Source organism: Parasteatoda tepidariorum, chromosome 4 (assembly GCF_043381705.1).
Source record: "Parasteatoda tepidariorum isolate YZ-2023 chromosome 4, CAS_Ptep_4.0, whole genome shotgun sequence".
Taxonomy (NCBI): Eukaryota; Metazoa; Arthropoda; class Arachnida; order Araneae; family Theridiidae; genus Parasteatoda; species Parasteatoda tepidariorum.
Window position 1 is genome coordinate 32,782,914 of NC_092207.1, and position 17,613 is coordinate 32,800,526.

A 17,613-nucleotide genomic window follows, 5' to 3' on the forward strand; every position below is an offset into this window, starting at 1 on the left:
ATTACAGTGGTTCACTCACTCTGTCTGCTTCAATCTGCTGTAAAATAGATCCTTTGAGGAGAATTTACCTTTCTCTGGGGATCTTATAATCAGATATATATACATAATACACACGAGCATTTAGTGTTCCTCATTATGAACAAAAAACGGTCTAAATTCTCCTATTTTACACTGTAGTCAATATTTTTATACATCATAGAAAATCTTTTAGCGTTACTAAGGACATTCAAAATTGCCCAATCTTAACTCACGGATCAATATTGCAGTTATACATATGCAAATTTCTTTCTGTACTTCTGTACACAGCCGCACGTCATTGCATTTGTTCAGGCATACTGCTATTTTTAATAATCAATATAAAGTTTTTATAAATTAAAACATTTTTGAAAGTAACGATGATTTTCAAGCAAATTTTACAGAAGTAGGAGCCTGCATAAGGATTAGAACTAGTTTCAAGAGTGTTGTATTATTTAAGAGTAATTATAGTTGCTTGCAGAAAGTTTTTTTTAATTGAGATTTTGTGTTCACAGAAAGTTCTTCATTTTAAAGTCTGCTTGTAGCTCTAGAACCCTTTGCTTTTATTATTATTGTTTTCCAACTCTTTTTACTTTTATACTTATTGCAGATATCGTTTGATTTTACAAAGATCTCCCTAAAAATAAAAAAAGAGCAAGGTGCTTTTTAAAAAACAAGAGCATCTTCAATTTTTAAGAGCACGAATTTTGCACTCCTTTTGAAGAGCAATAGCTTCATTAATGTCCTTCGAAACGGAATACAAATAAATATAAGAAATATTTTATGCATATTGACTTAGCCTAAAAATAATTTGCAGTAGTTAGGGTTATCAGAAGTTCCTCATTTCTACTACTGCAATAAATCTGCTTCTGGAAAAAGAGCATAATTTTTTAAAAGAAAAAGAGGGAGGGCAGGGTGACTCACCCTTCTTAAAACACTTAGGAAAAACACTGATTTTATTTTTTTAATTATTTTGAATAAATACCATTTTTTTTTAAACTCTTAGTTTAGAATACCAGTTTATCATACTTCTCTTAGCCATTTAATTTTGTTCACTCTTCTCTAAAACAGACATGTATATACAAAAGTACTTCAATTCTATTTCAAATATGTTCTAATTTTTTTAAATTTATCTTAACACCAAATTTAACATTTTCTTAGTATCTTCCTAAACAATCACCTTTTATACTAAGCCTGTTCCAAAGTACCCCTTTTTATACTAGAAAAACATTCTAAGCCTGTTCCAAAATATCTGAAATTTGTAAGTTTGGTTAAATTTGCATCATTATTTTGATATTTATTTGTCATGTTTAAAAAAATAATCTGAAATATTTTTTTCCAGATGAAGCTCAGAGTGATAAGGCTAAAGAGAGCATACGAGCAAAGTGTGTCCAGTACTTAGAGAGGGCAGAAAAGTTAAAGAAATATTTGAAAGACAAGCAAAAGAAGCGTATTAACGACAGAGAGGACGGTGCTACATCGTAAGCCTATATATTTTCTCTCCTATATATCTTATTTATTTTCTCAAGGTGCTAGTGCAAGCTTCTTTTTAACTTTTATGATATCTTAATTTAATAAATCTATCCTCCCATGTGTTTATGCTAATCATAACTTAATAGTCAATTTGCACTTATAATCTTCCAAAAAGCGATTGTTGAATTTTTATAATGGTAGTTATAGTTCAATTAACTCTTGAGTGACAGCAAGTGATATATCAGAATACTCTTACTGTAGAAAGTTTAGTTCTTGTTCATGTATTAGTTTTTATGTCCCATTACAAGTAAGAAAAGATTGTTTCAATTTGATTAAAAGAAATAACTTATATTTTCTATAAAAATCTGTTAAACTTTAGTAAAGAAAAATTGCACGTATAACATTATTCAGCTATGTGAAATATTTTCAGTATTCAGTTATCTGGGTTTGTTGTGTCTTCAAATTTGATGGTTAATTGAGATTGTTCAATAAATTAAAATATTACTAAATATTAAAAGGTATTGCACTAGACTAGATATCATTTAATAAATATGTTATTAGTTTTTGTCAACAACAAAAAAATATTTAACAAAAAGAATTAGTTAAACTGTTGAGTTGAAAATTTTCTCCGTTGCAAAGAGGGCTTTTGCTACTCCATTACATGAAATGGAACCTAATTATTGGTTTTAATACATTACACATCTGCCATCTCTACTAGTTTTTTCCCATTTCTCTGGTCTAATAAAAATTCTGATGTTTTTAGTATATTTTAGAAGATACTCTAAAAGAAAAAATACTTTTTACTCAATTCATTGCTTGTTTAAAAATTTACGTAAATAGTAATCTAGACATAATAATAAACGCTGCTGTGTGTGTGTGTCTGTAATCACAATATATCGCCCCAGAAGCCTCGCCCAGGCACGAAACTCGGCACATAATTGTGTTTTGACATAATGAAGAAGTATTTTTTTTCTTTTTCAAAAATTTGGATTAGTTTTTTAGTTATCAGTCATTTTGTAAGAAAATCTATGCTTTTTCGTCTTCAAAGAGCCATATTCAAAAAACTATTAAAAAATGCATATACTTTTCCCCACTCTTATAAATGTATGCTAATGCGAACCTTACAATTGAAATATTAATTTTCGACAACTTAAACCAATAATATACGAAGGAATTAATAATTTAATTGTAAAGTTCGCATTAGTTTACATTTATTAAAGTGGAGAAAAGTTTAACTTTTGTATTAAAAATGTGGCAACATATTCGATACGTAAATAGAACGCTTCGCTTTGATATATTTGTCGCTGTTCATAATTGTTATAATAAGTTTTTCTTCTTCTTTCCACGCTCTATTTTTTTTTTTTAAAGCGAAGACGATAATTTTTGTAGCGATATTGTAGTACTTTGTACAACTAAAAATTCTTTTCACAACACTTTAAAAATATTTACTTTATTTTCTTTATATATACAGAGAACAGTCGGCAAAGAATTCGATTAGGTTGAAAAACATTTCGCTAAAAAGGAACGAATTCCAAAAGAAAAAATAAACAACTTAAAGAATAAAAATGCTGATGCCAGCCAATTTTTTGAAAGTTAACTTAGAAATAACAAACCAAACGATGTTAAATAACAAACCAAACGATGTTAACAAAATGACGTAGAAAGCGCAACTAGATCAAAATTATACAAGCACAACTAGATCAAATTATAATACCTGAGTGCTTGACGTAACAGATATAGAAATAGAATTTGATACCATAAAAAATTATATAGAAATAGAAATTGATACCATAAAAAATTTATTCGTTTTCGTGTTCTTTTCATGTATTTAGCATTTTAGTTTTTTTTTTTCTTAAGCGTTGTAGCGACAGGAACACTTTAATTGTCCACTAATCTTCAGATTTCCTGCTATGTTTTAAAAAACTTTATTTGTGGAAACCTTTAGCGTGGCGGACAGCTGGCCGCCTTAGGCGGCTATTTATAAATAGTTTCATTTACAGTATTAAGTTTTAAAAAAGAAGAAGAATCTAGAAATTTTAATTTAAAATTATTTATTTATGTATCTATTCTTTTTTTCAGAGAATTTTCAAATTTCTAACTTCATAATATTAAGAAAAGACTTCAAAATAATTAAAGCAATTAAAAACAATACTTCCAGTGGAAAAATGCGCTATGCAGCTGAAAATCCAAAAGATATTGAAACAATGAAAAATGAATAAATATGACAACCGAAGCTGAAGTCTTCAGGGGGTACCAGCTCCGGAAGCCATAAATGCAAAATCTTTTCTATCGAGCGAGCACAACAAATGTCTAAATTGCTCTATCTCTGTACCCCAAAGTTTTTGCCAAAGTCCAGAAAGAGAAAAAAATACAAAATATAAAATACATAAAGCAAATACAAAAATATAAAATCAATTCAAATACATAAGAATAATACCCACAAAAACTTATTTGAAAAGTAAGTTCAATAATCAAATTACACTACTGATTGCCAGACAACAACTAAATTGAACTTAACTTAATAATGCTTTCTAAAGAAAACTATTCAAGATTATTTGATTACTATTTCTCTTTATTAATTACTAAAAATCTCCCTATAAAGGAAATATTAAAAATATATTGTGCAGACATTTGCAATAGTTTCCTATTCTTTCATAAAATCTACTTACTTTTTTTTCTTTCGTTTTCTGCTGATAAGTTACTAAACAATAAACTTCTTCTTAAACTGAAAATTTGATTTCTTTAAGAATCATTGCTATGTTCAAACTATAACACTAATTGTATTTGAAATATCATGTTTATTTCTATATTGAAGTTAATTAAGACTGCATAAATCAAATAGATTTTATATTTAATATGTAAATCAGTTACCATCAGAATTGAGCTATGATAAGGATGTCCCTTTATGATTCAGATGAATTTAGATTTTCTCTGCTACATTTGTATGAAATAAAAATAAAACAGTAATACAATAGTTTTGCTTTATTCATCATATTTTCTATGTATTTCATTTTAGTTTTTAAATAATGCTTTCAGTAGTTTTTGAACAGAAAGGGCCAAATTGTAAATAAAGTAATATTTTTTACGGTACATACAAGTACAATTTTCTATGATACTAATAGTTATGGATAGAATTATTTAAATTGTTGGATATGACGCATATTTTCCACAGAAATAATTACTAATAGTAAGCAACTTTCAAAAATATGCTTTTTCAGTTGCATTGTAGGTACTAGTTAAACTGTTTTGTCTAAATAGTTAACTCACTTATATCTTAAGTATAATAATTTGATTTAATTTAGTAATATTTTTTAGTATAAATGGCAGCAACAGAAGTGATAGTGATGATGACCTTGAAAAAAAGAAACTTTCCCACCAATTAGAAGGTATATAAATTTGTATTACTTAATTAAAAACATATAATGTATCTGTACTCATAAATGTGTTAACTAATTTGTCTGCATTTGTTTTTCAAGAGATTTTCTCAATAAAATTCACGTGGTATGTTAATTGTTAAAATTTTTATTTCAATTTCGACCTGAAAAATCTGAAATTATTTTCCTAATAATGGACTTACATTGTTACAGTTTACTTTTAGTTATATATCAAATTCCATTAACAATTTCCTTTTTTTTTATTGCTTAAAGTGTTTAAATAATTTAAAGAGCTGTTTTTATATTATATTTTACGTTCAAAATGTCTATAAGCAATGTATTTTTCATAATTCTGTATTTTGTTGTCCTAAATGCAATAAGTAGTATCTTTTTTAAAACTGTTCAATGTCACTTTAATGTAATCTCTTATTTTTAAAAAATTTGCACTTCATCAGTTTCAAAAAATTATTAAATATCTTGCATTTTTTCCCTCTCTATGTAATCTCTTATTTTTAAAAAATTTGCAATTCATCAATTTCAAAAAATTATTAAATATCTTGCATTTTTTCCCCTAGTCTTAATATCTAATAAAAAATTTAAGGGAAAAAAAAACAGCTGAATTTAACACTTTTCTCAAAATATTTCCTCAATAAGGCTTGGTCTCTGGGTCATACGGGAAACAAAAGCAATCACATGTGACAAATTATGTATGGAAAACTTTAGCAATTTATTTTTATTCTAGTCAGAGAATAGACATTAGCATAGAAAAAAAATTTTATGCGATAATTTTATAGAGTATTGGTATAGTAGTACATAGATTTTTTTATTTATTTTTATCTATTATGTATTTACTTTTTAATGAGATACTAAATCAGTCACGAAGTTGTTCAAAGAAGCTGTTTTAAATATTAATAGCTTAAAATTTTTAGTTTTAAATTTTCCATTTTACCAATTCCTTTCCCTCGTTAGAAATTAAGTTTTTTTCGAGAACAAAATGACCTTGAGTTATTGAAAATTTTATTAATGATTGATTAATAATGAATAGTGTTTGTTTTCATGAGTTTTTTGAGAAGAAGCCTTGATTAAAAGTTAAGAACTAAGTAAAAAGTTGATATTGAAATTCATTTCATTATTAGTTAGCAATGAAAGAATTGAAAGTTTACGGATCAAAATTTTCGAAAATTATTTTTGTTTTGTATCTCTTTCATTTTTAGCCTCTTCTATATCTCATAACTATTTCGAATAATAAAAGATTGTTAGTGTTTATAAAAATAGAACAAAAATTTTTTCTTAATTTAATTTCGAGTTAGACATTTAAAAATAAGTGTAAGAAAATAAATTTTCCGCAAATATTATTTTCTTTATAACCTTGGGCAACTAACAACATTTTAAGATTAAAAAAGAAACCATTTGTCAACACCTTAAATCATAGATTCTCAACCTTTTTAATGTTGCCACCCCCCTAAGGAACGGAAAATATGGCAACGCCCCCCTTTGTGAAAATCCATTTAAGAGCATGAGGACGGGCAGGATGAGTTGAATTATAATAGGCAACATTTTAAAGCAATTTTCTTACTCGTTAATTTTTTTTTTTTTTTTTAATTTATGTGAACGTTAACTGGGTACTTTTCTCCTGGCGGGTAATCGCAGTCTATTTGTTGTAATCAAAATAATACGGTAATGAAAAAAACTGCAACAAAGAAACCTATGGTTAAAAAGAGTCATTTTTCTTAATTAGATAATTCAAAACACCCAAAAATAACTTTCTTACTCTAAAAGTAGTATTAACGAAACAATCAACTAACTGTGTCGGTGAGATGATAGTGCTTGAAGGTTGAGTGCCAGTTTCTTAAAGTTCGGTTCACTTTTTTTCCTGCTGTGAAGATGCAAGTTTCCTCGTTTTCTCTTTTTTGTGAGTAGATCCCTTATGAAAAAATCGAGGTATAAACGAGGTATATTTTAAAGGTATAAAGGAGGTTGTTGTTTAAATACGTCGTAAAGGTTGAAAAGGGTGCAAATGAATACCTCAAAATCAACCTCAAATATACCTTAAATATACCTCCAGAGGTATATATATTTCAACTTGAAGTATATTTTTTTACACTTGTGGAAGTATTTATTCAACAACCTAAGGTGTGTCATTTTACACTTCATGTTGTTATAAATCAACCTCAGGTGTATTTTGTTTGACTTCAGGTAATTATTTTTCAACCTCAGGTATCTAATTTTATGCTTGTAGAGGTATATATTTTTCAACCTATGGTGTGTCATTTTACACTTCAGCTTATTATAAATCTACCTCAGGTGTATTTTGTTCGACATCAGGTAATTGTTTTTCAACCTCAGGTATATAATTTTATGCTTGTAGAGGTATATATTTATCAACCTGTGGTGTGTCGTTTTACACTTCTGGTTGTTATAAATCAACCTCAAATGTATTTTGTTCTACCTCAGGTAATTATTCTTCAACCTCAGGTATATAATTTTATGCTTGTAGAGGTATATATTTTTCAACCTAAGGTGGGCCATTTTACACTTCTGGTTGTTATAAATCAACCTGAAGTGTATTTTCAACAATTGGAAAGGTTATTTTTAATTAGCGCCATGTGTTCCATGTTCTACCTTAAGTTATTATTTCGTAACCTCAAGTATATATTTTTGTATTTTTAGAAGTATTAATTTATCAACCAAAGATGTTTTTTTTAGCACTTACGAAGGTGAGGTGTTATACGGACCACCTAGTTTATTAATTTTTAGACTCACTATATAAAAAATATAATATATATATAAAGATATTATATATATTATATGAAGAATAATGTACATTACATTTTTTTCACTAGTAGAGATCATTTATCAACCTGAAATTTTTAATATTAAACCTTCGGCAGTAATTGCTTCTTTTGTTAAGCTATAAAAGAAAGTTTCAAATGCATAATTCTTCTATAATTTTAATAGATTGATTTAAATCATCTTAAAATAACACTTATCCAAATTCTACAGTTAGTAAAAATTATTTATGGGAACTCATACTCGTATTTTTAGAAGATAGTTGTCTAAGGTGCTTGAATTTTTAAAGCTATAAAACTACAAATTTAAATAATTAGTCAGCTGAAATTCAAAGTACTTTTATTTAAAACTAAAATTTCACTTTTTTTACAAACCAACAAAATTATTTTAAATACTGTTTCCGTCTACATGTTGAAACTTGTAATTATTGGAACCTAAAAGGAAAAAAAATATAAATTAGTAAGAAAGTCATATTTACAATAATAGTGGCAGGTCTTAAAATATTAGAAAGTATTTTTTTTATCATTTAAATTAACTGGATGAAATTAATTTTCCTTTTCAGATAAATATCTTCTGCCATTTCTATTCAATCCTCGTAGCTAAAAAGCATGACATGTATCACAGCCACAAAATAAAATACACTGAAGACAGTATTACCATTAACAACATTTACAGAAATTCAAATATACAGGGTGTTTATAAAGTCTCGGACCCATTTTGATGTTTAATAACTCATAAAATAATAAAGATAGATTAAAATTAATAACATAAATGGTTAGATAGACTCAAAAACTTTCATGAACCTTGTCAATGAACTTCCACGTGTGCCCCCTTCGTCGCACGGAGAATATCAAGTCGATAGTCAATTTCACGCCAGGTAGCGGCAAGCATGTCGGCATCCACAGAGGCTATTGCGGTTGTAATTCTGGCTTTTAGGCCATCAATGTTCGACACGATCCTCCTGTAAACATTGTCCTTTATAAATCCCCAAAGAAAAAAGTCCAGCGGCGTTATATCAGGTGATCTGGGTGGCCAAGGAATTGGACCTCCTCGCCCAATCCATCTTCCTGTAAAATGGTCATTCAAAGAACTACGAACGATGATACCCCAATGAGGTGGTGCACCATCTTGTTGCAAAAAGACATGTGGCTGAAGCTCTTCTAGTTGTGGAAATACGAAGTTTTCCAACATGTCTAAGTATACGACTGATGAGATTGTCTTTTCTGTAAAAAAGAAAGCTACCTCTCGTGAAATTGACTATCGACTTGATATTCTCCGTGCGACGAAGGGGGCACACGTGGAAGTTCATTGACAAGGGTCATGAAACTTTTTGAGTCTATCTAACCATTAATGTTATTAATTTTAATCTATCTTTATTATTTTATGAGTTATTAAACATCAAAATGGGTCCGGGACTTTATAAACACCCTGTATAATTCCAATCTTATTATGCAATTTTAACACTTTTTATTTTTCTATACATCTGTAACATTATGGTACTTGTAAGTTTAATAATTAGATTTCCTTCCCTTTCTTTTTTAAAAATCTTTAAACTCAATAAACCTAGTCTATATTTTTCAACTTTTTGTCAGACTTCATGAAACTAGCAGCTTTTTTTTAAATTTTTGACGCTGATTCTGAAAAGGACTTATGTTATTGTCAATCACATCAGAGTTTCTTAAAAAATAGTTATTTTAATAATTTTTAATCAATGTAATCAAGAATCTACAATCGTTTAATAAATTAAAATTTTAAAGTTATGTACCAATTTTTATTCTTTTTTTACACTCAATCGAATAGAACAAATTACAAGCTGATAAGGAGCATTTATTTTAAAGTTGTGAGTAATTTTATGTGAGGAAAATGTCTAAGAGAGAATGATTTGAAATAATACTTTTAAAATAAGTTGAGTATAATATCTCCTATATAACTTATAATACCGAGCAGAATAAAACTAATAGTTAGTTGTTACAAACACTTGTTTAAATATAAATACACATCCCATAGGATGAAACTCAAAATAATGCATATTACTTTCAACAATAAATGTTTTTATTTGCAATTGATTTTATTCAATTCAGGATTAAAATTGCATACTATACTGACTTATTTCTAAAATATTTAAGATTTCCGAAATTCGCACATTTTTGAAGTAGTGAACCATAAACAGCTGCATGAAAAAGCTCATAACCTTGAAACAAATTGTCATATAAACTTGAAATCGGATTTAATTTCATTCTGCCCAATATTCTAATAAGTAATAACAATCTGCTTAGTAAATAATTAACGTGGGTAAAATGCGAGAAAATAACATGTAGTGAAAATAGCAGTTTTGTGATCAAACATGAAGAAGTGAGCTAGTACAGTTACTAGTTTTCAATTATCAAATATCTAGCAAACTATTGTTATCAACAATTACATAAATTCTGTAGTTTATTAGGAGAGATTACTTTTTCTTTTAGGTATAAATTCAGAACTATATCCTAGGGGAAGGCTGAGCAGTAGCTTGCTTGTCTCTTCTTCTGCGCCGCCGCGCATGTGCTATTTACAGCCTAGGCCATCTCAGTAATATCAGGGAACTGTGGATAAGCTCTGTAAATATATATATATATATATAAACAATAATATAAACTTTGCAACAAATATCCAAACGATAAGCATACAGCTATAGTAGAATTTCAAAGCAAAATTGCTATTTTAAAAATCTTTCAATTTTCAATGATTTATTTATAAGAGAAATTGTGAACATTTTTCTCAATTAATCAGCGTGCATACTGCTACGTTAAAACATATACATTTAAGCAAAATAAAAAGAATAGTTCTATTTGACTGAACTACAAACAATAAAATATACTGTGCATAACCTGCTGTAACGATTCACCAGTAATGTTACCCAAAACAGTGACGAGAAATATTTCGGTTATTCTCTCTTATTGCTAAGCCTACAACGATAGCCTCTAAGAATATCCTCCAACTTAAATTATTTAAGATCAGGACGCGTCGTTAAAACAAAAATAATAAAATTTAAGTTTCAAAATTGAAGCATATTTGATTAAAAGTGATAAAACTAAATTAATAAATGTCAAGCACACTTACCGAATTTCGAATAGACTTTCGATTGTCAACACACACGCCATTTGCCGGCTCGCATGGAACTCTGGGAAGTGAGTTAGTTAATATGAAGTGTACTTTAAGCAACCTTAAAACAAGCTTAGGTATAAATAAAATGACTTCAACACCTCAATAAATACCTCACTCTCTTTAGTTGAAATAAGGTATATTTTTTTATACCTCATAAATACCTCAATATCGTTAGTAGAAAAAAGGTATATTTTTTATACCTCGTAATTACCTCACTCTCGTTAGTTGAAATAAGGTTGATTTTTTTATACCTCATAAATACCTCTTTTGTTACAAGTGTAAGAGAAACAACCTCGTATACCTTAAAAATCATCTTATCAGTCTGGATGATTTGAAGTGAATTTAAAACAACCTCAAAATAAGCTTAGGTATAAATAAAATGACTTCATATACCTCAATAAATACCTTTTTATCGTTAGTTGAAATAAGGTAAAAATTTTTATACCTCAAAAATACCTCTTTTGTTACAAGTGTAAGAAAATAAACCTGGTATACCTTAAAAATCTCCTTATCAGTCTGGTTGATTTGAAGTGAATTTTAAACAACCTCAAAACAAGCTGAAGTATATATAAATCAACCTCGTACACCTTAATTACAACCTTTACGAGGTATAATTTTTATTGCTGTTTTCTCTGCAACCTTAAATATACCTCAAATATACCTCTAAACAACCTTAATACCTCAAAAATACCTCAAATCAACCTTAAATATACCTTAAATTTTCATAAGGGATCCGTCACATCACTGAATCTTTGTTTGACAAGGTAGGAGGAAGGGAAAACAATTAAAAAATTTCGATAATATTCCACAGTCTAGGGCAGGGATGGGCAAACTACGGCCCGAGGGCCAAGTTTGGCCCGACGGAAGGTTTTATACGGCCCACGGATAGAATTTTAACTTGCCGAACCGTGGCAAATAAAAGCAATATGCATCCATTTTCATGTCGACTTTGTTTACAGCTATTACTGTTCTTTCTTTTTTAACGAAGTACTGATGACCTTTTTACTTTCTCTATTTTAGTTCTACAAAACATAAATTGATAGGAATAGTTAGCACAGACAGTTTCAATTGGTAAAATGTTGAAAGCAGAAGTTCTTTACAGAATAACCGTAGATTGACTGCAACTAGCGTTTGTGTCTTTCTCGAAGCGCAGACTTACGGAATCTAATATCGGTGAATTGTACTTCACATGTGGCAGACTGTGCGCATTTTAAGCTCCAACGAGCGGACAATCTAAAAATCACTCGAAGCAGTTGTTTCTAAATATGCCAAAGTTTGAGTTTTACAAATCATTACCAAAAGCTAGGTGCCAAAAACTAATATTTCATACCCAGAAAATCATTGTTATGTTTGCTTAATCTTATATATGCGAACAAGAGTTTTCAACTATGAACCTTAGAAAAGATCATTTCAGAAGTAGACTGACATACAAGCATTTAGCCTCGTTCCTTAAAATAAGCACATCTCACTTCGAACATCAATATAAGGGACTTTTAAAAAATGAAATCTCAATTTCATTCATCTCACTAAATATTTAAATTAAAACTTGTATATAGCTTTTTTTCTTCTTTTTTTTAAAATTTTGAAGTTATTACTTGGCTTACCAAACATTTTTTCTCTCGATTTTTTGCCCTCGACCAAAAAAGTTTGCCCATCCCTGGTCTAGGGTAAGGGAGACCTATGTTACCTTGAAGCCAAAACTCTGTGAGGCGATCACTAATTCAAAATTTGATTAGTTGAAAGTTTGACCGACTCCTCCTGAATCAGAACCTCTGCTGTTTCAATATTCATAAAAGGGTTCATAATCATAACCCCTTGAGGGATTTTCAGGGACAGAACATCTATAAAACGGTGAGAAAAGTCCTAGCCTAAAGACTCAAGATGGTGACAATATCCATTAGTATCAGAGGGTAGTTCATCATTATTTTTAAGATCCGAGAAGATTGGCAGTTGGTTGAACTCATTCCGACCGAAATTCTGCTTCCACAAAATGAGTTTTTTTAGAACAGCAGATATAATTAATTTTGTAGTGATCAAATTAAGCTCGTCACCTTGAAGCTTTAAATTAACTCCATTAAATTTTGCAAATAAATCGGTCATGGATGCAATGTCTATCTTAAATTCTAGTAATCCGTCTTTCAGCTACATCTCTGTCTTCGAGCAGCTCAAACACGGAGTCGAAAATATTCTAAAACCTATTGAGACAGGTGCCTTAGAAAAGCTAGGGAATCTCAGTGTGTAGTAGCAAGCAATTGAATTCATTGTTTTTTGTTTTTTTTTAACACAGCTTTTGAATAGTCGATCAAATTTCTGACAAATATTTTTTCAGAAGAAGATTGAAACAGATGTCATAACTACAAAAAGAAGAAATCATTAAATATTTATGTTAACAGGGATTATGTAAGTTTCAATATGTGATAAGGCACTTCCTTATAAAATGAAATTTATTTTGTGTTGAAACATAGTGAACAAAAGAAGAGAAAGGTGCAAAAAAAGAAGCATAAAACTTTCTTTTAAAAACATAAGTAGTTCTCCATATTATAATAATTAAAATGAACATGTTTTATATTAAATTCTCACCATGTTTTTAGTTATTAAGTACTCTGTTGTTTACTGCTTAATCTGCATTTTCCTGATTCTTTTTCATGATTTCATTTTCTTCTCTTGCTTAATGACATTTTTTTTTCTTTTGCTCTTAACGTTTGCTTAAAACATTTTGTAAAAATCTGGGGCAAACATTTATTATAGTGCTGCGTATTCATATTTAAGTAATAGATTGTCTGCATGTCTTTTATTTTTCTGTAAAATGGTTTTTATTTCTCAGATAAACTTATATTAACTGTTTTCCCAATGTAATTTCACCTTTTTTTATTCTAAGAATCCTTTAGCAACTTATTCCGGATTAGCTTCCTGCTCTTACTTAGAATATGAAATTCAGTGGTAGTCTCTGAGATATTACCAGATCTTACAGGAAAGGCAAGTGTGCTCTTATTCAGTAGACAGTGAAAGAGCTTTATCCTGTTACAGTTAAATTTTTATGAAGAAAAAAAGGCATAGTTTGAAGTAATGTTCAGCTTCTGGTCTTCATTTTAATAAACTTCAATAATTATTATGATGTCAAATGTGGATTTAATTTTACTTAGATTGTAATGATTGAAAAATTGAAATAAAAACAAGGAAGAAAATGAAAACTGTATTTTTTTCTGTTTAAGTTTTTCTAGGATATCCGAAACCTGTCGGTGTAATTTTAAAAACTTGCTGCATCCTTGTTGTATAATTTTAAAAATATTTCCTTGTAATTTGTGGGATCTTATTCATGTTATAATTATTTGTTCAATTGCCTATCTCAGTAATATGTATTTTGCAATATTTTCTTTTTGTAATAAATTTTTGCATGTTAAAAAAATCAATTTTTACTGAATTATTTATTTTACTTTTGACTATCTTACTCATAATTTTTTGTCAGTCAACTTTGCAAATATAATATTTTTTATAATCTGGAAATTGTGTGTTTTAATGAATCCTTAAAGCAATATTTTAAATTATTTGGTCAATTTTATCTGGTTTTCTATTTAGCTTGTAAAGTATTAATTTAATTATCTTGATTAATGTCTTATTAATTTAATTTGCCAATATATTTACTATAACATTTATAATCAAAACTTAAATAGTTCTTTTAGTGTAAGAATTAAAATGTGCCAGTATTATCATTGATGAAATTAAAGTTTATACAATTGTGAGTGTTTTGTAAGGTTTATTTCTAATTTTAAAAAGTAGCCTAAATTTCTCCCTTTTGCTTTAGTGGGTTAAAAAAAAAGAAACTTTGAAATTTTAGATAATGTTTTTGATATTAATATTTTATAATAGTTTGCTTTAATTACAATCTAGGTAGATTTAATGCAACTAACCAAACCGGGACAGCTGTTAAATTTAGTGCTCCAACTGGGAATGATGCTATAATGAAAGATGGGGTATCCACGAGTATTAGTACAAGATATCAATGCATCACTTGTTTATTTGGCTCGTTTAGTGCTCCAACTGGGAATGATGCTATGATGAAAGCTGGGGTATCCACGAGTATTGATACAAGACATCAATGCGTCACTTGCAGGGAAGAATATATACATAAACGTTGGGAGGTATTGGCTCTCTTTTTTTATTCTTCCTTAACCCTTTATATCACCGTGTTGCATATCTGCAACATACACAAAAAGCCTATGTCTTTGCCCCAACAAATTTTGAAGGACGATTTCGGCGATTGTCGGCAAAACCAGTGCGCCAAGATGAAATTGGGCACTGGCCTAATTGGACTAACAAAAGAATCAGATGCAAATACCCAAAATGCAAAGAATTTACACAAACTATTTGTGAGAAATGTGGTGTAGGACTTTGTTACAACAAAAGTAACAACTGTTTTAAAAATTTTCATATGAATTAAAATTTTTGAATCTTTCAATCTTAGTGCCATTTTTCACAATGTTGCAGGAATGCAACAAGCACTTTTTGTCATTTTGCATAAGGGTGCAGAAATGCAACAATCAATTTTTTTCCAATAGTTTTTCTTATTTTATGTTGTAAATTTTTTTATTATTTTTTACATGCTTAGAATGATGTATTCTAATGTATGAGTAATTTTTATTAAAATCAGAGATGTTGAGATATAAAGGGTTAAGTTAATATTTGTTTAAACAAATATATTTTATTGCCGATTTATTTGCATAACATCACTTATCAGAGACTCTTCAAGAAATAAATATGATATTAAAAGGAATTTTATTGCATATATCTTGAACACAATATAGGTTAGAAAATATTTTAACAAGAACTGGAGGAAACGTCCCTCAGATTTATTTGGTGGATTTCTGCAATCAGGTCAGGGTTTAGATGTATATAATGTGGGTTCAGTGCAGTCAATATTCTTCTAAATATCTCTCTTAAGTTCATTAAATTTAATAAAGAGAAGAGTTACTTAGGATAGTATAATTGCATGAGTTTGCACCTGAGAGTCCTCTTGTTATATAATTGTCTACTAATTGTTTTGAATTGTATTTAATTTTTATTTTAGTCTTATTTAAATAGATTTATTTTACAATAAATATTATGTAAGAAAATCAATACATTTTGGAGGCAGGATTTAAAAATATGAATTAAGGTCACAAATTGTAGAATAGCTTTCATGGAGAACCACTGAGAATTTTTTTTTTTTTTTGTAATATAAATTTACGTTAATTTTCCTATTTTGCTGAATAAAGTAATTATATATAACCATAATTAATTATTTTTATGGGGAATATATTTTGAATATATTTTATTTGAATCTAAAAAATATACCCAATAAATTTCTTAAAGTGTAAGTACTAATTTTAAATTAAAGTTATTTTTTTGCAAAATTAAATGATGTAATTATTAATTCAGAGAATAGAATTAACAACTTCATAAATAGAATGTATTTAAAATTAAGCATAAAATGTTTTCTGGTTTCTAAAATAAATAAAGAATAGAGTTCTTTACAAGAAGCAAGTTATTTTATCATGATTGTGTAAAGTCTTTGAAATGTTTCAACATTGAAAGAAAAAATTAGTTTTTATTTTTAAAGTGTTCATAAATACTTTTTGAATCCTTAATAGTTTCTTAATTTTTCGTTGAAAAATAGTTAGCTGTACTGTATGTATTTTTATTTCATTAATGTAAAAAAATGACAAAGAATATTTAGTTGCTATATCTACACCATTCTACTATTAATTTTAGTTACGATATTTTTCTGCTTAGGAAGCGAGGAGGAAATTGTATGCAAAATTTAAGAAAGGCGGTGGTGCTGCTCCTGGTTTAGGTTTTGGGAATACTACTCAAACAACTGGTGGTCTTTTTGGAGCACCTGATGAAGCTTCTACATCAGCTTTCTCTTTTGGAAATACTACAGCTCAGTCAAAACCACGTTTTAGTTCTACGGGAGGAATGACAAATAGTATTTATTTTCATTTTTTAAGAATTTTATGTTATCTCATGACTTAATATGCATCTCCTTTGCCATAACATTGTATTTAATATCCAAATGATTTTTAGATACATTTAGATCTACAGGAGAAGGAACACAAAAAACTCAAAATGCACGATTGTTTAGCAAATCTGTGGGATTCGGTGATCCCTCTACATCTACAGCACCTGCTTTTAATTTTGGTAGCACTGACATAGCTCTTTTTCCCCAAAAGAATCAACAAAAGGTAATTATTTTGCTTGAAACTGTTTACAATTATTTTTTATTAATAACTTTTCTATATATACAGTCAAGCCTCGATATCTCGAGCTTGAAGGGAGAAGAGAAAAAATTAGAGATATCGAAAATTGCCTGTTATCGATGGTAGAATAAAGAAAGACGCTCTTTACATACCTTATTTACTATTCCATATTTATTCTAAAAACACTTTTCACACTTTCATTTAAAAAAAGATTCAATTATTGTTTGCTTTAGAGATGTGTAAGAAAGTTTGTCTATAACACTTTCTAAGTGGACTATAGCTTTAAATGTCTCCTCTGACATATTCGGCTGCCTCTCAATAAATCTCCTTACAATGTCTGCTGCAGAAAGTGCTTGTTTGTTAGTAACATTGGGAGGACATTAAATCTTCGATTTCTTCATCCTCTTTTTCTGATCGTTCACAAGAAGCTTTCGTTTGAGTGATGATATCATTGTCATCCCACAGACCACACACTGTTACTGCATCATCTACGTTTACAAAGTCATGAAATTCCATGTCATCAAGCTTCATGAGTCCGGTCAATCTGTTCCAATAATTTTCGGTATAGTTTTCAGCAGAATTAA

At 28.8% G+C, this 17,613-nt stretch overlaps 1 protein-coding gene and 1 long non-coding RNA gene across 3 annotated transcripts in view; one reads left to right on the forward strand and one right to left on the reverse strand.

Moving 5' to 3' along the window:
• Positions 1-1,357: 1,357 nt before the first annotated feature.
• LOC107449205 (uncharacterized) overlaps positions 1,358-17,613 on the forward strand; it is a gene marked incomplete at its 5' end in the record, with an annotated part of 34,636 nt that continues 18,380 nt past the window's right edge. Inside the window, 5 exon segments of the mRNA XM_043056149.2 lie at positions 1,358-1,496; positions 4,804-4,874; positions 14,682-14,932; positions 16,563-16,758; positions 16,857-17,014. Coding sequence (XP_042912083.1) covers positions 14,753-14,932; positions 16,563-16,758; positions 16,857-17,014 — 534 coding nt within the window.
• Positions 7,975-10,985, reverse strand: LOC122272444 (uncharacterized). 2 transcript variants are annotated; one of them, XR_006227003.1, is made up of 3 exons: positions 10,749-10,985; positions 10,103-10,244; positions 7,975-8,086 (listed from the first exon to the last, which is right to left on the reverse strand). It is a non-coding gene; the product is annotated as an uncharacterized lncRNA (long non-coding RNA). The 2 variants fall into 2 exon arrangements; XR_011636572.1 differs by having other exon boundaries at positions 8,456-10,244.